This window comes from Sphaeramia orbicularis, chromosome 12 (assembly GCF_902148855.1).
Source record: "Sphaeramia orbicularis chromosome 12, fSphaOr1.1, whole genome shotgun sequence".
In the NCBI taxonomy this organism is placed as follows: Eukaryota; Metazoa; Chordata; class Actinopteri; order Kurtiformes; family Apogonidae; genus Sphaeramia; species Sphaeramia orbicularis.
The window spans coordinates 76,225,322-76,249,001 of NC_043968.1; the positions used below are offsets into that span (position 1 = coordinate 76,225,322).

The 23,680-nt window shown below is 34.5% G+C and overlaps 1 protein-coding gene across 1 annotated transcript in view; it reads left to right on the top strand.

The window, feature by feature from the left end:
• Positions 1 to 23,680, top strand: part of zdhhc8a (zDHHC palmitoyltransferase 8a) — a 58,769-nt gene continuing 35,089 nt past the window's right edge. The window contains exon 1 of the mRNA XM_030150448.1: positions 1 to 167. Coding sequence (XP_030006308.1) covers positions 64 to 167 — 104 coding nt within the window. The 5' untranslated portion in view covers positions 1 to 63. The remainder of the gene's footprint in view (positions 168 to 23,680) is intronic.

Below are 23,680 nucleotides of genomic sequence, written 5' to 3' on the forward strand. Positions count from 1 at the left end.
TGTGGGGGTCTAAACCCGGTTCTTTCCTCATGAGGACTGGCGGATGAGGACGCAGAGGACACCATGCCCTCCAGCGGAGCCGACTCCCTGAAGCCCAGCGCCTTCATCCCGGTGTGCACCGCCGCCTGCCTGTTGGTCGGATCCACGTCCCTGTTCTTCGTCTTCACGTAAGTGATCCACAAAGTCCATGACGACATGCAGCCGGTCCTGCATCTGGGTCTGGTCCTGCACACGGGACTAGTTCAGAAGTTGCATGTTCAGCCTGTTCCATGTGAAAACCCTCAGAACTGGACCCAGACAGAGCCACTGGTACTCCAGGCTCACTTCACTGACACATGTGCTTTTAGACTGGAACTGTCTGAAGTCCAGGAGATAAATACATGCACTTGATTTATTCTAAACTGGGAAATTCCAGTGCAGCAGCAGCATGACACACATTCAGTAATAATATTAAAAAACACAGCAAACATGCACTGTAAAAAAATCTGTAATTTAACAGAATTTTCACTGTTTATTTTACAGATTTTTCCTGTATTTTTAAGATACAGGAAAATAAAAATGAAATTACAAAAATAGACTGATTTTACATGTCAAATGTAAAATAACACAAAAAATCTGTAACTGTGACTAAGTATAAAATTAACATTTTTAAAATAATTTTTTTCTTTTTTCACTGAAAAATACAGTTAAAATACATTTGCAAATGTACTGTAATTTCCCAAATATTTCTTTTCTATTGGTGAGATTAAACTGTTAACTTAAAGTTTAATACTGTAAGAATAATAATAATAATAAAACGAGATAAAAGTACTGACAATTAACCGTAAAAGAAGTATTTGTTCTGTAAGTTTAACCAGACTTGTTTGTTAATAGACAAATATCTTGTGTAATTACAGGAGGTTTCACAACAAAAATGTTGAATAAATGTATTTTTGTGAATGTATAACATGTATAAGCACTGATAAACTGTCCAAATACAGTTTTTATCAGTGGATTGTACAACTGAGTGTCATAGAAAATTATTTCTATCTATCTATCTATCTATCTATCTATCTATCTATCTATCTATCTATCTATCTATCTATCTATCTACATACATATATATGTGTGTGTATGTATGTATGTAGGTAATTTGATTGTTTTAATACAAGTAAATATTCTTTATTAAACATTAAAAAGTCCAAAAAAAAAAGGAAAATCTCACGTAAAGTTAGGGCAAAAAACTGTATTTTAGTTACGGAAAATTACCATATTTTTATGAGATGGTTATTTTCTGTTATTTTACAGTATTTTTTCGGCACCCCTGCTGCCAGAATAATACTGTTTTTTTACGTTTTTTTTTTTTTTTTTAAAAGTGTGAGTAAAAAGAAATATATTAGAAGAGCAAACACTATACACTATAAATTAGAAATATAAAACATTTTTATCACCATTTATTGTAATATTATCCTCTTTATTTAGAGGTTTTTTCAGTGTGAATCATGTATTTTTCTATATTTAATTCACTGATCATGTAGATGTTCATGAAACGTTCAGAGTAAATCCAAAGGTTATTATATCAAAAACAGAGAAAACCGAAGAAAATCTCACTTTTTCAGTCCGATCTGTCGTTAACTGAACATAAATAAACCCAGTGTGTCCATGCACTGTCACTGATCCAACTCCATGGCTTTTACTGGTGAATCAATGTTGTAGAAGATGGCGGTGTTTCCATGGTAACTGAACGTCCAAATGGGTCATATCTGATGAGCACGAACAGATAAAGAACTGCATTTGACACCAGTTATTGACATGTATGGATCAGATTAGTGGATCAGCAGGTATTAAACAGCTCAGATCAGTAGGTGGTTCTGGTTCTGGTGTTTTGGTCTTTCTGGGTTAAACGTCCTCAAACATTGTCCATTTGACAGGGTTTGAATGTTTACTGTTGGAAATGTTTGAGCACATGGACGTAGATTTCAGTGGCTTTTGTTATTTTTGACATTCTGCTAATTTTTATGCTCTTGTTCTGCTGTTTTTGTGTGAGATACGGTTGGAAATGTTTTTAATTGATATAAAGCAAAAATTCAGGCATCAGCTGATAATTCAGAACGTGGAATTCGGAACGTTCTCCCGCAAAGCCACTTGTTCCATTTGATTCATTTTTGAGAAGAAACCTCTGTGCATGTGAACGTCTCACTGATGTGAACGGATCATACTTCCATTTAATCCATAAACCCTTGGATTGAACAGCTGTCATGTGCTGGAGCTAGGGCTGGGTATTGGCAAGAATCTGGCGATACAATACAAATCACATGATACGATATATCACGATATATCATGATACTGTTAAAAAGACAATTTTTTGTTTGATTCTTTTTTTATAAATGATTATTTCCTTGAGGAATTGAATTACATGAGAAATATGCACAAAAACTAAACATTTTTATTTGATCACAACAGGATCTAATGTTATATCACAACATTTTTCTGTGTTCGAACTTAAATTATTTTTTACAGACGTTACAGTTTAAGATCCTGTTCAAATGTTCATATTCTGTTAGTTCAGAACTAACGTCAGAACATTATTTTTTAGTTCAATCCCAAGAAAGGAACTAACATTATTTAACCCTTTCATACATAGTGGTCACTACAGCTGACAGCTATTCAAAGTTGTTCTCTTGTTTATTCATGGATTTTGTTGTTTTAGTTCCATATCAGCCAACACATTGGGCGCTCATGCATCATCCCATACACTGCAATTGATACCATTACTCTAACTTTACTGTTCTTGATAAAATTGATCTGCAGTAACATGTTTGAGTGTAAAATAATTGCTTATTATTTTTATTAGACTGTAATTAACACCAAAAAGGTGTTTTTTTTTTTCTATCCATTTTATTTCCATGAAGTGAGTAATGACTAGTATTAGGGTAAGTTAAAATGTGACAAAACATCAGATTAGTAGCATGGAAAATGTTTTTATTTCATAGTTTTTACACAGCATGTTAGTAAATACATGTTTCTTTGCTTCAAAAATTAAATGCATGGTGTCCAGCTGACTGGACATTTTGCAACTCCATGAAAAATAGATTCATAAAAAAAAAAAAAGAAAAAAAAAATTCTAACGCATTGTTTTTTTTAAAAATCCAATCCAATCCAACTTTATTTGTAAAGCACAGTGGATGAAAGTACTGTACAGAAAAAATGAATAAAAAACAAAATAACAGAGTAAAATACAAGAATAGATTAAAAGACATAGAAAAAGTGTAAAAAATAAATAAATAAATAAATAAAATGAAATAAAATAGATAGATAAAAATACAGAAGAGTAGATAAAACCTAAATAAAAGAATAAAATACAAGAATAGATTAAAAACATAAAAAAGCTGTACGATTAATGGCAAATTTAAGAGGAATAAAAACACTTAGTAAAAAAATCTTGATGAAGGTTCTCATAATTCATGCATGAAAGGGTTAATAAAAGAGTGTTAAATAATAATAAATAAAATATAAACAAAAAAGAAAAAACAAAAATGAACCTCCACAATACCTGCATTTGAATAAATACCTAAAAATATCGATACTGTACTTTTTAATATCGATACAGTATTATGAAATGAAATATCGCGATATATTGCAGAACTGATATTTTCTTCCACCCCTACTTGAGTTCGTCTGGAAAACAATAATGTAATGTTAAAAAGAAGTCAGATGGAAAACTATAAACCAACAAGTTAATGTTTACAAAAGTCGAATGGATTCCATATTTATCAGAAATGTAAAGTGGCAGAGTGGATGTACTTGATTATGAAACATGATTTGCATTTTATTTTGCAGACTTTTAGAAGATTCCAACCAGACTTCCATTCATTAGGTTTTATGTGTATTTTTTTTTTATATAACTTTAAAGGGCTGTCCACAGAACCACCAGAACCATAATGACAGTGGATCACTAATGGTTCATCACTGTGGATACTCATGTCGTTCTAGTTCTTTCCTGCCGTCTCTTGGAACATTGTCTTCCAGGCTGTAAAATACAGTCTTGGATGGTTTTTGGCTTGGGGGGGGGGGCATGTTTTTGTGGGGAACTCACGAGTCTTGGCTGAGGTTTGTGTTCTCTGACAGCTTTCCAGTTTTTGTTTTGTTTTGTGTTTAATTTAGTCTAAATGTTTCTCATTTTTTTCTGGGATTATGAAGAAAATGTTGAAGAAACTGAAAAATGAATGAATGGAAACTTAAAATGGGATTTACTAAATAAAACAGATTTTAGTTTAGTTCAATCCCAACAAAGGAACTAACATTATTTAATAAAAGAGTGTTAAATAATAATAAATAAAATAGAAACAAAAATGAAAAACAAAAAAAACCCAAAAATGAACCTCCAGTATATCTGCATTTGAATAAATACCTAAAAATGTCGATACAGTATTGTGAAATGAAATATCGCGATATATTGCAGAACTGATATTTTCTTGCACCCCTATTCATAACTAACATCAGAGCATTATTTTAGTTCAATCCCAACAAAGGAACTAACATGATTTAATAAAAGAGTGTTAAATAAGAATAAATAAAATAGAAACAAAAAACAAAAATGAACCCCCACAATATCTGCATTTGAATAAATACTTAAAAATATCGATACAGTACTTTTTAATTTTCATACAGCATTGTGAAATGAAATATCGTGATATATTGCAGAACCGATATTTTCTTACGTCACTAGTCGGAGCAGGTGTTTATTCATGTTGATAGTTTCAGGATTAGGGATGTAACTGTAACTTGTGACCAAAATTATCACAGTTATCATTATTATCTCGGTATTATTGAAATTGTGCTCAAAATGTTCAAGAAGTACTAATACACACACTGAAATCATTTAACCAAGTTGTATTTTGAAAAAAAAACAAAAAAAGCAACAACAACAAAAAAAAACAAATAAAATAATTGGCACAATGTACCTTCTGTTGCAGAAACATTCAAATATTAACCCTTAGTGGTCTGAGCCTATTTTCTCTGTTTTTCAGTTGTTTTGATTTTGCCTTTATATTCTATATAAACAAATGTTTACTATACCCATGTTTGATATCTTTTTTTTTCAGCACAACTTCATCTATATCATTTGTCTATTATTTTTTTCACTTTAACCTACTATATCAACATAAAAGGACAAAAAACACAAAAAAATATATAAAATCCGATTAGAAAAATGTATATAATTTATTGCATAAATAACACAAAGATGCTTAACGAACCTTTTCAAAGACTTTAAAAGTGAATATTGGTTCCACATATTAGGTATATAAAACTAAAATTGTAATAAATTAAAACTATACTCAAATGTTTGACATAAAAGCAGATCTTTACATAGGTGTTTTTTCCCCTAAAAGTGCAGTACTCAAACACAGTTATCATGATAATTAGAATTTAAACGGTAATACTAACCGTCTGCAATTTTACCGCGATTTATCGTTATACCGGTAATCGTTACATCCCTATTCAGGATAATAAAAACATGTCACATCTAGGGATATAACAATTACCGGTATAACGATAAACCGCGGTAAAATTCCCGACGGTTAGTGTTACTGTTTAAATTCTAATTATCATGATAACTGTGTTTGATTACCGCACTTTGAAGAGTCACAGTACTGCACATTTCCTGGATCATTGTGCTACTTATTTACATTTATTTTTATTTATTTTCCTGCCAATTTTGGTCAGTTTTTATTCATTTTATCTCATTTTTTGTTCATTTTCATTGATTTTGCTGCTTATGTTTGTGCATTTTTGTCCAATTTGTTCCGTATTTTGTTCATTTGTTGCTTATATTCAACATTTTTATTAAGTTTGTTTACATTTATCTATCTATCTATGAAAAAGAAACTAAAACAACTCAAACTTGATCTGGAAAATGGTCCAACAGTGGCCATAAGGTGCCATCTTTAATGCACATTTGTATGTTTGACGTTTACATGTTAGTATTTGAACGTTTCTGCCAACAAAAAGAACATTGTGCCTATTATTTTATTTTATTTTATTTTATTTTATTTTATTTTATTTTTGAAATACAACTTGGTTCCATTATTTCCGTGTGTGTATAAGTATAAATACCGCAATAATAATGATAACCGTGATAATTTTGGTCATAATAACCGTGATATGAAATTTTCATATCGTTACATCTCTAGTCACATCTTGGTGGCACATTTACACCCCAGCTGATGAAAACACTGAGGAGGATGAGCGGTTGTGCACACATACATACATACATACATACATGTGTCACACTCCAGTCTCATGGATGTGGCCTTCATCCGTCAGCTGACGGAGGCACCAGGGGCTCCCATCTGACCTGGTTGGCTCCCACTGTGGGCTGGTCTGGGTGCCTGCCCACTGCACCCTGTGGACTCAGAGTAAGCACAGTTAAAGGGATAATCCCCCTCCCCTACAAACACAATCAACATGAATCGACTTACGATCATCCACCAAATGGAGCTGAAGAACGTATTTAAATGTCGTCTTCACTCTGGAAATGCTTCTGGTTTGGCCCTAAATGTTAGTAATAACATCAGAACATTTTCATTTTATCAGGTTAGATTGAAAAGGGTGAATTTTGAACACAGCATCCCATAATAAGCAGCCAGCCCGGTTTAGCTTGCATCCTTTATCTTGTGTTTTAATACTAGACTGTCACAGACTTGCTTCACATGGAGAAGATCAGATACAACATGAGTAATAATCTAAAGACATTCTATAGCAGGGGTGTCAAACTCATTTTAGTTCAGGTCCACATTCAGCCCAATTTAATCTGAAGTGGGCCGGACCAGTACAATAATAGCATGATAGCCAATAAATAATGACAACTCCAAATGCTTTTAGTGCAAAAAATAAGATTCAAGTATGTTGAAAAATGCCATTGGTTAAGAAATATAAGTACAATTTTATCAATATTATGCCTCGACTTATCATTTATACATGTGCATTACAGATCAGATCTACAAAGGCACAAAACATGTAGTAACAGGCAGAAAATTGTTAAAATTGCACTGAATTTTCTTTAGACATTTCAGGTTGCTCATATTTGTTCAGGTTATTCACGTTTTATTGTTACAGGATAGTTTGTTAATATAAACATTTTCATAATTTAATGTTTTTTGCACTAAATCAAAGAGAAAAAATGGTGTTGTCATTATTTATAGGTTATTATGATATTATTTTTGAATTGGATGGAAAAATTTGCACTTTGCAAATTCATCCCGCAGGCCGGATTGGAACCTTTGGTGGGCCGGTTTTGGGCCCCGGGCCGCATGTTTGACACCTGTGTTCTGTTGGATTTGCAGCCTTTTTTGGAGCATATGGATCAAACCAGTGAAGACCTTGGCCTTAGAAGTGGTCCAGAACAGGACGCTCACCTCTTTGTTTTTTTGTAGGAATCTATGTGGAATCCAGACAGTTTACTAGTGATGCAACATCAGGTACCTGATCATCTTGAGTTGGACGCCCTCTTTTACTTTACTTACATTTTTTTGTGCCTTCTTTCTTTCTTTTTCTTTCTTTCTTTCTTTCTTTCTTTCTTTCTTTCTTTCTTTCTTTCTTTCTTTCTTTCTTTCTTTCTTTCTTTCTTTCTTTCTTTCTTTCTTTCTTTCTTTTGTATTTATTAATTTCTTTTCTCCTTTGTATTTCTGTAAGCTATTTGGCTGTTTTGAAAAACAACACAAATACTGAACATAAGAACATTTTCATTTTATCAGATTAGATTGAAAAGGGTGAATTTTGAACATAGCATCCCATAATAAGCAGCCAGCCCAGTTTAGTTTGCATCCTTTATCTTGTGTTTTAATACTAGACTGTCACAGACTTGCTTCACATGGAGAAGATCAGATACAACATGAGTAATAATCTAAAGACATTCTATAAGATTTGCAGCCTTTTTTGGATCAAACCAGTGTAGACCTTGGCCTTAGAAGTGGTCCAGAACAGGACACTCAGGTCTTTGTTTTTTTTTTTTTTAGGAATTTATGTGAAATCCAGACAGTTTACTAGTGATGCAACATCATGTACCTTATCATCTTGAGTTTTATGCCCTATTTTACTTCACTTACATTTTTTTGCTCCTTTTTCTTCTTTTTCTTTCTTTTGTATTTATTAATTTCTTTTCTCCTTTGTATTTCTGTAAGCTACTTGGCTGTTTTGAAAAACAATAAAAATATTGAACATAAGAATATTTTCATTTTATCAGGTTAGATTGAAAAGGGTGAATTTTGAACATAGCATCCCATAATAAGCAGCCAGCCCGGTTTAGTTTGCATCCTTTATCTTGTGTTTTAATACTAGACTGTCAAAGACAAACCAGTGTCATATTAACACCTCCTGGTTTGTATCTAAACCCAAACCCTGGATCCACCAGTGACTTTGAAAACAAAGACTTCCACCTCATGGCCCAGTGTTGGTCTACTGACCTCTGACCTCTGGAGCCAGATCTGCCCTAGTTTCCTCCTGTACGCTGCAGCCACGCAGGCGTTTCCAGTAGAAAATGACACCAGATTGGGAGGATGGGATTAGGATCCTGTGGCCGAAGCGACGTGGTCCCCCATCTGGGAAGAGAGAGAGAGAGAGAGAGAGAGAGAGAGAGAGACAGAGAGAGAGAGAGAGAGACAGAGAGAGAGAGAGAGAGAGAGAGAGAGAGAGAGCCAGTCCTGTTCAGCTCTTCCTCCTCCAGTATAAATCTACTGGGGCCACGAGTTGTTGACAGTTTTGATCTAAGACGGTTTTGAATCTTCGATCAGTTCCTCCTATTGGTTTGACTGAATTATTTTATTACTGTATGGATATTACCTGATGGGAGAACAAGACTAGGGTTATACAAACAAACAAACAAACAAACAAACACTGATACAGACCCTGAAACAGAAACAAACAACAGGCAAAAACAGAATAGTAACAGCAGCAATAAACAGTAACAACAATAACAAACAGTAACAGCAATAAACAGTAACAACAGTAAACAGTAGCAACAACAATAAACAGTAACAACAGTAAACAGTAGCAACAACAATAAACAGTAACAACAGTAAACGGTAACAACAACAATAAACAGTAACAACAGTAAACAGTAACAACAACAATAAACAGTAACAACAACAGTAAACACTAACAACAACAGTAAACAGTAACAACAGTAAACAGTAACAACAACAGTAAACAGTAACAACAACAATAAACAGTAACAACAACATTAAACAGTAACAACAACAGTAAACAGTAACAACAATAAACAGTAACAACAACAGTAAACACTAACAACAACAGTAAACAGTAACAATAACAGTAAACAGTAACAACAACAGTAAACAGTAACAACAGTAAACAGTAACAACAACAGTAAACAGTAACAACAACAATAAACAGTAACAACAACATTAAACAGTGACAACAATAAACAGTAACAACAACAGTAAACAGTAACAACAACAATAAACAGTAACAACAACATTAAACAGTGACAACAATAAACAGTAACAACAACAGTAAACAGTAACAACAACAATAAACAGTAACAACAATAAACAGTAACAACAGTAAACAGTAACAACAACAGTAAACAGTAGCAACAGTAAACAGTGACACCAGTAAACAGTAACAACAACAGTAATCAGTAACAACAATAAACAGTAACAACAGTAAACAGTAACAACAACAGTAATCAGTAACAACAATAAACAATAACAACAACAGTAAACAGTAACATCAATAATCATAATAATCAATCATCAGTGCATTTGTAAACCGTACTCATATTGCTGTGTCGTCTGTTATAATGACAGTCGGAGTCTTTGACTAACACATGCCGTCCTGAATGTTGTCGTAGAATATTTAGAACAGTTAAATATGATCAAATGTTTGTTCATCGTCAGAACAGGCAGCGGTTAAACTAAGTCAGACATGATGGGGATTTTCAACTTGTTAAAATTAGGAAAAAATGTGACATTTTTCTTAAATAATACATTTTATATATTTTTTCAAAACTGGAACAAATTTTGTTGAATTCCATTAAATCCCATATGGCAATAAAGACGTATTTCTCACTATGCATCACATCATCTCGTTACATCTACTCAATTAAACATTTCTGAATTAAGTGTTCACAGAAGCCGCCGTAGTACTCGAGACCCTAACCCTAACCCTAACCCTAACCCACAAAGTGCATCTTGGGATATTTAGAGCCAAGTCTACCCGAGTCACCAACCAGTGCGTCCTTGGTTTAAGCTAGCTGAAAAGAACAACAACTGGGTACTCAATGTGTTCTTGGTTTATGCGAACTTTCGATTGGAACAGTACTCGAGCACCGACTGGTGGCGTTTCACTAGAATGCAAGAACGGAAGGACAGACAAGAACACGTATTGAGAACAGGCTTGTAATTCTGGGCATAGTAATGTGATTGTAAGGCTATTTTACTCAAAAATGACTAATATCTCCCAAAATATTGGTCCTGTCAACTTGTCGTTTTCACTAGTCTGTTCATTGACCAAAAATACACAAGTATGACAAACTGCATCAGTCTGCTGTGTACGGGTTTAGTGTGATGCCTGAGACACACACACACACAAACAGAGTCCACTTCCCTTCTATAATATAGGTTTTATTTAAGATCATATTGGCCTGAATGTAGATCCTGTACTAAAACCAGTTCAACATCCTCGACTGTTAATATCTTCAGTATAATTTTTGCACATTTTTGCCACATGTTTGACACCCCTGCATTACACCACGACACTTTATTGGATCTAAGAACAATCTTTTAGTATGTAGGTTAAAAAGACAAACGGAGCCTCCCTCATCACTGTGTGAGAGTCAGATCAATTGGCTGCTGATGTGACGGTTCAAAGGCATTACTTAATTGGACTGCGGTGCTAAACCAGCAAAACCAGGGCAGTGCACATGATGAATGAACCAAGCAGAGAGCAGCGGGCTTCTTATGGGACCACTGTTGCATTTCACTGCAAATGACCTTGTAACCTAAAAAAACAGATGATTTCAAATGAACGCAGCCCTTTAGAATAGAACCAAAACACTTCTGATCACACGGTTCAACATTATTTCACAGTGTCTCATGAATATGATGCAACTCACGGCAACAATCACAAACAACTTCTTACGTACAGTTTCCCATTAATATCAGATAACTCAGTTTGGAAACATCGTCCATGTACGGGTTTGTCAGTTTTAGACTCAGTGTGAGGAAGCACATTCAGTACTGAAGCATAAATAAAAATAGGGTGTTGACCGACTGGATCTGTATTTTTAGCTTACCGGCCGATAGGCTGTAAGCTATTGTCGTCATGCTGCGTCCGGCGTCGTGGTTGTCGTCTGTCGTCCGTTACAAAAATTTCAATCATCTTCTTCGAAACTACAATTCCGATTGACTTCAAACTTGGTATACAGCTTCTTTATGATGATGACAACAAAAGTTAGTGAAATTATTTGGATCCGGATCTGATTCTGGATTTGGTGCCACTTTGAAAAATGTCCCCATTATAACAGATAGGAAGTGGATCGATGCAATAACTCAGTAAATATAAATAATATCCAGTGTAAATTTCTATAGTCCAGCCCTGGTGGGGAGATGACCAAAACATAATGTCCACATGCTGATCAGGATCTTCTTCTGGATCCGGGAACTTACGGAAAATTTAACATGGGCTCTTATGGGGAAAAATTTTCAATCATCTTTTTCTCCCAAACTCCAGTTCTGATTGACTTCAAACTTGGTATACAGCTTCTTTATGATGATGTCAACACATGGTATTGAAATTATTTCAATCCGGATCTGATTCTGGATTTGGTGCCACTTTGAAAAATTTCCCCATTATAACAGATAGGAAGTGGATTGATCCAATAAATCAGTATCAATGATATCAAGTTGGAATTTGAATTTTTTACAGATCTGATTAGAATATGACCAAAACATGGGCTATTTCTGTAATGTAATAAATACACAGAACTGGGTGATAATAAATAGCATCTGGATACATTTCCCAAAGCTTTTAATTTGGCCGGTAAGCTACAGGGCCATAGGTCCTATTTTTATTGAAAACAATGACTTTAACATGTAAACAAGTTTCATGTCAATTTTCTGTAATATTTTGCTTAAAGTTTTGCACTAAAAGTAAAACAGGAATAAAAGCTGAATGTTAGGACTCTGACACTTTAAAAACATGCATCTTTATTCATCAGTTAAAGTCAGGATTTATGATGCTGAAGTGAAAACATGATGTGGTAGGGTGATGGATCTATGACTCCCATATCAGATCAATAACATAACAGACTATTTTGGTGCCAAATAATGAGCTGTGTCACATATTAGACACAGGACAGAAAATGTTAATGAACACACCTTAAGTGGTTTTCATGACAATATTATATTATATTATATTATATTATATTATATTATATTATATTATATTATATTATATTATATTATATATTTGAATGGAAGAAAATAGTCAACAAAGTGGACCAAATACCCATGAAAGTGAATAATTAAGGATGCGCCGATACCACAAGTACTTACATTTGAGTACTTGCCGATACTGAGTACCGATATGAGTACTTAATAATCCCAATCCAGTTGTTAGTTCCTTTTGTAAATGTGTTTTATTGTTGTTGTCATTAGTCTGACTGGAACAAAGTGCTGCTACTGACATGTAATGTGTTGGAATGAACGTTTCTCAATCAATTGAGCAGAGGGCGCCACTCTTAATTAACCATACTGAACAAATACCACGAAGAAAAGTAAAGTTTTTTGAGAAGAAGAAGAAGCTCAATAATAACAGACATGGCGACGACAGGAGGTAATACTAATGTGATGCTGATGTTGATATCGCTGAGGGTAGTTGTCATAAATCTGTCAGTAGTTTTTCTCTAACTCACACAGTCGCTCTTCGAACAGATCCTCTACCTCCACGGTTCCCGCTGGTTCTGCTTTTCCATCTGAGTTCGCACAGAGCCTTATATAGAAGATAATATGATGAGGTTTATATGGCTCTGGGTACACATCCATAGAAAACAGACGGAATTACATGTGGAATGTACGCAGAGGACGGACAGAACGCTCCGTCTGTATCCGTCTTTGTCTTTAACGTAACTTACAGTCTGTTACTTTTGTCACTGTCATTTATTTAGTTAAATCTCCACATTGCTGACATTACTGTTCAGCTGCGTACCTGCTGCACTATGAGGTGAACGTCACGCTGCCGTCAAGTGGTACCGGTGCGTATTAGTACATGTGCTCAGTATCAGACTGATACCTGATACTGGTATCGGTGTCAGCCCTAGCACTTAATATCTGTAACTGAATCTTCTTTAACCCATAAAGACCCAAACAGCCAAAAGCATCTACTGATCTAATCTGTTTAATACCTGTTGATCCACTAATCCTATCAATCCATGTCAATAATTGGTGTAAAATACAGTTCTTCATCTTTTCATGGTTGTCAGATATGACCCATTTGGAGGTTCAGAGGCTCCGTAGTTACCGTGGAAACACCATCATCTCCTACAACATTGATTCACCAGTAAAACCCATGGAGTTGGATCAGTGACGGTGGATGGACACACTGGGTTTATGTTCAGTTAATGATAGATTTTACTGAAAAAGTCACTTTTTCTTCAGTTTTCTGTTTCTGACATAATAACCCTCAACTTCAGTTTGAGCTTTTATGGACACCTACATGATTAGTGAATTAAACATAGGAAAATATATTATTTTCTCGGAAAAAAACACAAAATACAGAGATAAAAGTATCTTAATAAATAGTGATAAATGACTTGAAGAAGTGATATTTTGCTTTTTTAAATGGAATTCTTCCTTTTCCAACATTTCCCTGTGGTCTCCATAAACTGTAAATTCTCTGCTTGGGTCTGAATTCTTCATTAATTCAACTCCACAGGTCCATCTTCAACCCTATTTCTGAGTAATGACACCAGAAAGGTGGTTTGGAGCACTGGCCCTTTAAATGCACATGAGCCACTTCAGGCCCCGCCCCCTCCAGGCTGTTGGCTGTGCCGCTCTGTCCCGTTCAACCAATAACTGAACATTTTAGGTAATGGGCTCCAAGTTTGGACATATTTTCAGTCTGGACTACAACTACTGCTACTGCTGAGAAACAATTATGTTGAATTGGAGAAATGTTCATCTGAAGTCTGGACCTTATATGTGCAAATGTGGAGACAGAACTAGTTATAGACGTAATAAATTAAGAAGGAATTCAAACAGGTTGTAGAAATCCACTGGATGTTTGTCCAAATGAATGTAAAGATAGTTTTGCAGCAGCTGGAGGGTTCAAATTCAAACTGTATGAACTATTAGGGTCCAAATACACAAATAAATGAACCACAGACTAATAAAAGTGGGTTTAGACAAATATGGGCCATTTATGAAAGGTTCAATCTTGAGAAAAATTCATTTTGGATCTGCCACAAAAGTAGCACTGGGTCTTTATGGGTTAAATTCCCTTTGGACGTTTGTCTTTCCACTCATGGGTTCGGTTCACTCCCATACTCAGAGGTCTTCTAGTTCTCATTTCCTGTCTTTGTTCTTCTGCCCTTCATTGTTTGCTTGTGTTGGTGCTCAGTCTTTGTTCAGGTCTGAGCTCAGACGTCTGCAGACATGTCCCTGTTCGTTCAGTCCTGCTCAGACTCTGTCATGGACCTGGTGTTGGTTGTTCCATCGCTGTCTTTGTCCCAGTCTGTGACAGAAGGAGGTCTTGTGATGACCCTGGTGTGGTCTCTACTGTCTCTTTGACCCTGGTGTGGTCTCTGCTGTCCCACTGACCCACTGCAGATCCCAGAGCTTCTTTCTGTTGTGTGTGATTGAATCCATCTCTGCTCAGACTCTGTCATTAGATGGACTTTGTCTTTTATCACAGACATGTAATCAACGTCCAGATGGTCACGGACCAATGAGGACGAAGCCCACAGTAATCTATCTATCTATCTATCTATCTATCTATCTATCTATCTATCTATCTATCTATCTATCTATCTATCTATCTGTCTATCTGTCTGTCTGTCTGTCTGTCTGTCTGTCTGTACGTTTTTAGTTTAAAAAATCTTGCTCCGAAAACTTGTAACAAGTACATTCTGCTGAAAATAAGAATTTTATCATCTATAATTCTTAGATAATGTTGTCTTTATTGTTTATATTTTAAGAAAACTTGATAAGTGTCATTTTCTTTCTGCACTGGCAGTAAATTGTACTTGAAATAAGACATTTTAACCCAATAATGAGTTTAATTTTCTTATTTTTATACAGGCTTTTTTTTCCATCCATCTATCCATCTCCAAATACACTAATCATTAGGGGTGTAAGAAAAGATCGGTTCTGCAATTTATGGCAATATTTCATTTCACAATACTGTATCGATATTAAAAAGGACTGTATCGATATTTTTAGGTATTTATTCAAATGCTGATATTGTGGAGGTTCATTTTTCTTTCTTTTTTTTTTATATTTTATTTACTATTATTTAACACTCTTTTATTAAATAATGTTAGTTTCTTTGTTGGGATTGCACAAAAATAATGTTATGATGTAAGTTATGAACTAATATAAACATTTGAACAGGATCTTACACTGTAATGTCTGTAAAACATCATTTAAGTTTGAACACAGGAACATTTTGTAATATAGTATTAGATCCTGTTCTGATCAAATAAAAATGTGTTTAGTATTTGTGCAGATTTCTGGTGTAATTCAATTCTTCAAGGAAATAATCATAAAAAAAAGAAAAACAAAAAATCGCCTTTTTAACAGTATCATGATATATCGTGATATATTGTATCGTGATCCTAGTATTGTGATTTATATCGTATCGCCAGATTCTTGCCAATACACAGCCCAACTAATCATCAATGGATGAACAATCACAGAGCCAAAATAATCAACCATCAGAACAAAAATGAACAGAATAATCAACAAAATAGACTGAATGTGTAAAAATGAAATATAATCAACATCAGAAAACAATGAATTAAAATAAATGACCTGGACTTGAAAAGGAGTGTTTTGTCAGATCATTCGACAGTAGAACGGTGCCCTGTGCATTCATTCATAAAGTTTATATGTTTAATTTGTTTCTCATTAAATACATTGGTTTGAAGTATTCCACTCTTAGACTCACTCCTGCAGTGCATCTGTGCATCCATTCAATGGGATCGTCATCTTCACATCATTATTTTGGGTCACTAGAAAAATGTATTTGCAACTATTTAAAACAAATGTGTTGAACAGAGGTTGCGCTAGACATTTTTATTGTCCGTCATGTTGACAGACAGGGTCGTAAAAATTCCGTCATAACATATTATTATCCGTCATTTCAAATTTTTATTTTTTAATGATAATGAGATATATTTAGTAGTATTTAATGTTCAAACACATCTCAATGATGCAGCAGCTGTAGTTGCTGCTGGCTGATAAACCAACGTGATATCACGACTCACATAGTTATATACACCACTTTTAATTGGTGTGTTATCTATAGACATTCTAAGCTTTCCTTGTGTGTGTTCATGCAGTGTCAAACATGCACTGAGGGTTAGGGTTTGGGTTATGTGAACCACAGATCTGGGCACAAATTGACATGCCATCTAATAACACATGAAAGGTAGAAAATGCGTACATATAACACACCAAATGCCATAAGAACTGGCGTATAACTTGCTTGTCCGTCATCCTTCACAGCATCAGTCCCTCTTGTGTGAAACTTTCTTTGGTAGATTACCCTCAGTATTTTAATCTGTCAAAATGACGGACGGCCTTCAGAATTTTCCGTTATTTAAAAAAAAATCTGTCAATGACGGAAACATTTTTCGGTTAGCGCGACCTCTGGTGTTGAATTGTTTAGTGTCGTACAGTGCATCCCTATTTTTTCATTTGTTTTGTTCTTTTGTGTGTTTATTCTTTGTGTGTTAGAGCAGTAGTTCTCAACTCAACTCACTTTAGGACCCACTTTTACAGAATTCAAACCAAGCAAGTAAAAAAAAAAAAAAAAAAAAAAAAGGCTTTTTAACCCTTTTAGGACGATTGTGTCTCCAGTGACGCATTTTTACATCCACAGTCATTCAAGTAACTGTAACTCCTGAATTATTTGTGCTGTTGAGAAAATCCAAACGTCATCTGAAAACTCAGATTGGGTTCTTTCTATTGCTGTACAACACATTAGGGTAGAGGCCCACACTGGCTGAGGGGGAGGGGTGGAAATGGGCGGAGCAGAGTGCAGTCGGTGAGAGAGAGATGGAAGATTTGTATTACTTTTAGCAGCGTTTTAGCGAGGTTTTAATGGTGTTTCTGCGCTGAATTCTTTTAAATAATTGTATATAATAGTGATAGTGCTGTTTTGGAGTGTTCTGCAACTGTGTTTTTGTCGAGTTTTGCTGATTTTTTTCACTGTTTTTATCTGTATTTTTCTGGTTTGTATAGTTCATTGTTGAATGACTGGAAAGAACTAAAAATAAGAAGATGGAAAATGGACACAGAATGAGCTAGACAAAAATGTTTGAGCAGATGTAAAATATTTGAAAGTCTATTTCTATAATCTCATAAAATGTCATTATGCACATTTACAGTTGTTTTTCATAGTTAACATGATACAAATTCAAGTCTGTTTTGTTGTTATTGTTGCTATAACACACCAATTTAAGCATCTGTGGCATATAATAATAATAATGATAAAAAATGGACAGATATTGAAAGTTAAGTTCTTCCTGATAAAAGGTGCAAAAGAATTGACAAAAAGACTTTTTTTTTTTTTTTTTTTTACTTTATTTATAGAACTTTTCACCATTTATAGAACTTTCATTTAACAAGTATAACATTTATAATTTCAAGTAATGTATTCATGATACAGAGATTGACACTGGACATGATAAACAAACCGAACCCAAGGAGAAAGAAAAAAAAAAGACACACATAAAAAGACAGTCAAGACAGTGTATTCTGGTACCGTTAAAGAAAGAAAGAAAATAAATAAATGAACAACACAGGTCAGTAATAATATAAACGCCTCAAATGTTTTTAAAGTTCCAGGCCAGGTAACATATTCACGGCGTGTAAAATAGGCTCCCATATAAAAGACATTTTCTGATACTTTTATTGCAAAACCAAGGAAATCAAGGAATCTAGGCGGCCTGTCATAATGGTAGTCATTAAAGCAGGGCTCTCAAACTCATTTTCTTTCAGGGGCCACATTCAGCCCATTTTAATCTCAAGTTGGCCGGACCAGTAAAATAATAACATAATAACCTATGGATAATGACAACTCCAAATTTTTGTCTTTGTTTTAGTGCAAAAAAACCAACAAAACATTCAATTATGAAAATACTTACTTTTATAAACTACCCAAACCAAAAAGATGTGAATGACGTGAAAAAAAATTAATTTCTTAAGAAAAATAAGTGCAATTTTAACAACATTATGCCTCAGCATCTCATTTGTACATGTGCATTATGGATTGGATCTACTTAGTAACAGGCAGAAAATTGTTAAAATTGTGCTTAATTTTCTTTAGACATTTCAGGTTGTTCATATTTGTTCAGGTTATTCACATTTTATTGTTGCAGGATAGTTTGTAAATGTAAATATTTTCTGCAGTAAAACAAAGACAAAAATTAGAAGTTGTCATTATTTATAGTATTTATAAATATAAATAAATATATGTATAGTGTAATATTATTTTTTTCACATCAAACCAAGAAATAAATACAGTCATTATTTTTTGTAGGTTATTCTGCTGTTATTATTTTACTGTAGATGATGTTGGTCTGTATGTGGAACCTGAACTAAAATGAGTTCAACAGCCATGACTGTGGAATTTTTGCACCTTGCAAATTCATCCTACGGGCCGGATTGGAACCTTTGGCGGGCCGCATTTGGCCCCCGGGCTGCATGTTTGAGACCCCTGTTTTTAAAGGGTTTGACACAATATCCATATATTCAGAGAACATTGGTCTAATGATTATATTGTGATGAAAAGTAATGGAGTAAACATCTTAAACCTGAGTACAGTCGACTACTCAGGTTGTTCTTGTATAACTCATATTTAAAGGCTGCAGATGAGTCTAAATATTGTTGCAGTTTTGTTGTTTTTTGTTGCAGTGCTCATAAAAAAAATCCAGAGTGAATATAATTTAACCTTTCAGTCAGATGTTGGCGTACCACGACAACAACCAGCCGACTGCATGAAAAAATAAAGTCATATCACATAACCTGATATTTAAACTAGGTTATTTATTTATGTTTACCTCACATTTTGTGACTCAGAATTACTCCATGACCCACTTTTAGGTCATGACCCATGAGTTTAGAAAGCTGGTATTGGATGGTGAGCAGTGATTTACATTTAATGGAGCAGAAAAACATCAATCTGTCACTTTTAAACAGCGGTTAAATCACTTCTCCAAAAGGGTCAAGTCATGGGTGTCAAACTCATTTTAGTTCAGGGGCCAAATTCAGCCAAATTTGGTCTGAAGTGGGCTGGACCAGTAAAATAATAACATATTATATATAAATAATGTCAACTCCAAACTTTTCTTACATGATGAAAATGTTCACATCTACAAACTGTCCTTTAAAACAATATGAATAACATGAACAACCTAAAATTTTTTGAAGAAAAATAACTGCAATTTTAACAATATTATGCTTCAGTTTGTCATTTTCACATGTTCATTATAACGTACAGATCGCAGTGGATGTACAAATACCCAAAACATTTAAAAACAGAAAGAATATCGGTACAATTACACTTCTCTTTAGACATTTCAGGTTGTTTATATTTGTTCAGGATATTTACATTTTTTGTGAAATGATAGTTTGTTTTAGACGATTCTATGCATAATGTGCGCTGCCTTTATTTTTATTTTATTGTATTTCTCTCAAATTTCATCTTATTTCTTGCACTTCAAAAATTCTATGCATAATCAAATATTTTAATGTGCGCTGTTTTTATATTTCTTTTTATTTTATTGTATTTCTAATCAAATCTTAATGTATTTTAATATTGTATTTTTTTTTCAATCAATGTGAAGCACTTTGGGCTACAATTTCTGTATGAAAGGTCCTATACAAATAAAGTTTATTATTATTATTATTATTATTATTATTTAGTGGAAAATTACATGAAAATGTTTACAGTTGGGTCTGTTTATGAAGCTGGGTTTATTTTAGTATCGGGCACTTTTCCAGCTTTTTAGACCCAATAATAAAAGGTAAATGCAGACATATTTCCCCCCAAGATGGACCTAATGATGACCTCAGATAAATGCAAAACAATTATACTTTTGCTCTGAGCCATCCCATAATTACTGAATTTATAATCAAATACTGGGTCCAAAAATAGGACCCACATATGGACATTAAATCTCCCTAGGTGTCAGTGCATTAGATGTGAAAACGTGTGTAAATGATCTTATATAGACTATAAATAAAGACACTGTGTTAAATGTGTGGATCCTAGTGGTTTTTCTAATCCACACGTGGGTTTTTCATCAATCTCAGTCTCATTCCAGGAGTGGAACCCATTGTGTTCACTGGTGTTACATGCAGAACCTGAACAGTTAAACACAAATAAATTGCCAGTGATTTTACAACAGCGGTCATTTTTGTGAAACACTCTGCCTTGAATATTTACTTTGATTCCCAAAATGTACCTGTGAGAGAATACAAAGATATTTGAAAAAATAGTAGCCCGTAATTTTCGTGTCCTTTTTACCGTGTTACATGCAAATCTTTGTATGCACACGTCAAATAAAAATGTTTTATTTGAAAATTAGTTTCTCCTTTATATCAGTAGATATTTATTTTTGAAATAGACCCAAAGTGCTTCCAAATCTGCTTCGTAACATTCATCTACATCTGGTTTGAATGTTTAGCCCCATGTCCTGTTTTTAGGACCAGTTTCATAGAAGAACCCATTTACAAAGAGATACATTTGGAGTTGTGAGTATTTATAGGTCATTATGATCATATTTTACTGATCTGTTTGTGGAACCTGAACTAAAATTTTTGTGAATATCTTTAGTATGGTTTTTGCATTTCATAAATTCATCCCAGGGGCCGGACCGGAACCTTAGGCGGGCCACATTCGGCCCCCAGGCTGCATGTTTGACACTCCTGGTTTAAGTCAGTAGTCACTTTAACATTTACCCTCAAATTGGGTGAACATAACTTGCACATAAAAATTTGCCTAATAGAAAACGACAATTTCGCCAAAACTCGTTTCTGAATTAAAAGTTTTTGCTCTCACGGCAAGAGGTGTTTTTTTCAGGTGTAGCACAACTGGTATATGACGCAAAACTGCAATGAAAAGACCTTTTTCACGTGAATGAAAAAAATGAATGAATGAATGAATGAATGAATTAATAAAATTTATTGTCATTTGACAGCACAATACATGTACAGTACAGCAAATGAAATTGCAGTTCAAAACAGATGTTGATGGACGTTACAATAAGCAAAGAAGAAGAGTTTTAAAATAACAGGAAACGAATAATTTTGTAATTTACTACGAGATAGAGGGGTAATGCATAGGGTCAAAACACGGTGTTTGAAATCTCTCTGATGGGACATTTTAGAGACAATTTGACAGATTAATGTTGCCAAACGACCCACATTTTTACTTTCAAATTCATTTTTGTTTTAGTTGGACCATAAGAGATTATCCAAAACAAGGAGCTACTTTATATTGAAATAAATGTTAGAATGACAATCAATTAAAGTTCACTCTCTGACAGGACATTACTGTGTTTTATTGTTTGTTTTCAAATCCAACTAATTCTGTGAAGCTCTGTGAGGCAACCTTGTTGGGATACAGGGTACTACAAATAAAATTGAATAAACTGAATTGTTTTGACCCCATAATAATAATGAATAAGTCTGTAGATCAACACGATATTTACGTTTGTCGCCATGTTTATGGAATGACTTCTCGTGTCATCTTGCAATAATGAATAAACAAATCATCGCATTTGTAATTTAATGGAAAAACCCACATTACGCACTTCAGTTTTTTTGACATTTGGTAAATATTGGTAAACTTTTGCACAGATATCCAATGGAAAAGCCACTGTTGATTAGGGGTGTTAGAAAATATCGGTTCTGCAATAAGTCACGATATTTCATTTCACAATACTGTATTGATATTAAAAAGTACTTTATCGATATTTTTAGGTATTTATTCAAATGCAGATATTGTAGAAGTTCATTTTTGTTTTTTTGGTTTTCTTTATTCTTTATATCTTATTTATTATTATTAAACACTGTTTTATTAAATAATAGTTATTTCAATCATCTTAAAACCACTTTTTACGGTCGGAGAGGCAGATGTTAGTTCCTTTCTTGGGATCGCACAAAAATACTGTTCTGATGTCAGTTCTGAACTAATAGAATATGAACATTTGAACAGGATCTTAGACTGTAATGTCTGTAAAACATAATTTCAGTTTTAACACAGGAAAATTTTGTGATATAACACTAGATCCTGTTGTGATCAAATAAAAATGTGTTTAGTATTTGTACAGATTTCAGGTGTAATTCAATTCTTCCAGGAAATCATTAAAAAAAGTCTTTTTAACAGTATCATGATATATCGTGATATATCGTATCGTGATCCTAGTATTGGGATTTGTGTCGTATCGCCAGGTTCTTGTCAGTACACAGCCCTACTGTTGATCCTGACCCACAGTGTTCATATCCCAGTTTATTAGCTCAGCCGTTTGTAACAGTGTCATGACAGGAGCTCCGGGTCAAACTGGTATTTAAACATCTCAGTTTCATCTCCGTTTCACAGCTTATTGTAACTGTTGAGCTACGACAGTTTAAGCACATATCAGACATGTCCATGTTCAGCGAGAGGAACTTGGATCCAAATCCTGAGGTGGGATCACGCTTTGCCTTGTTAATCTTTTTGTCACACACTCCCGGCTTTGTCAGGTTCTTATAATTTCATTACGTTAAATTTGTGCTGAAGACGACAAAGGAGCTCTTGTCCTATTTTCAGCATTTTCTTCATGTGCTAAGCCTGTGAACATCATGGCTTTGTCTGTGGGGGGTTTTCAGTAGACGTCCTCCCCTCATATGATGGTGGGATCATGTGATGTGTTCTGTATGAACCTTAACTGTACGCTGTGTGTGGAGTCGACGGTGAGGATTCCACAATGCACTAGACTGGCAGAAATGGTCTGTAATCCAGAGTTTATAATCCAGGGATTACTGTGTTTGCAGCTGGCATGGCATCAGCGGGCGCTCCTGTCAGCCTGGAGACCCCTCCCCCACAGCCTAAACCCAGCCGGGGGGGGGGGTGTGTGTAGGGATTGGAGCTGCATGCGCTGGGCTCAAGTGCATAATTGAGGCGGACGACTCTTAATTTAGTGCTCTTTCATTTCTGATCAGTCTTTGTTCTAATTTGCTCCCACATGCTGACGGAGGCGAAATAATGAAAGAAACCGAACACAAAACTGAACCACAGACGGTTTGTTCAGTTCTCCAGCTCAGGACAGATGTTTATGTCAGTGTTTTTCAATATTGGGGTCTAGACTCCATGTGGGGTCACCTGGAATTCAAATGGAGTCACCTGAAATTTCTAGTAATAGATTAAAAAAAACCAAAACAAACAAACAAAAAAAAAAACGTTGCTAATA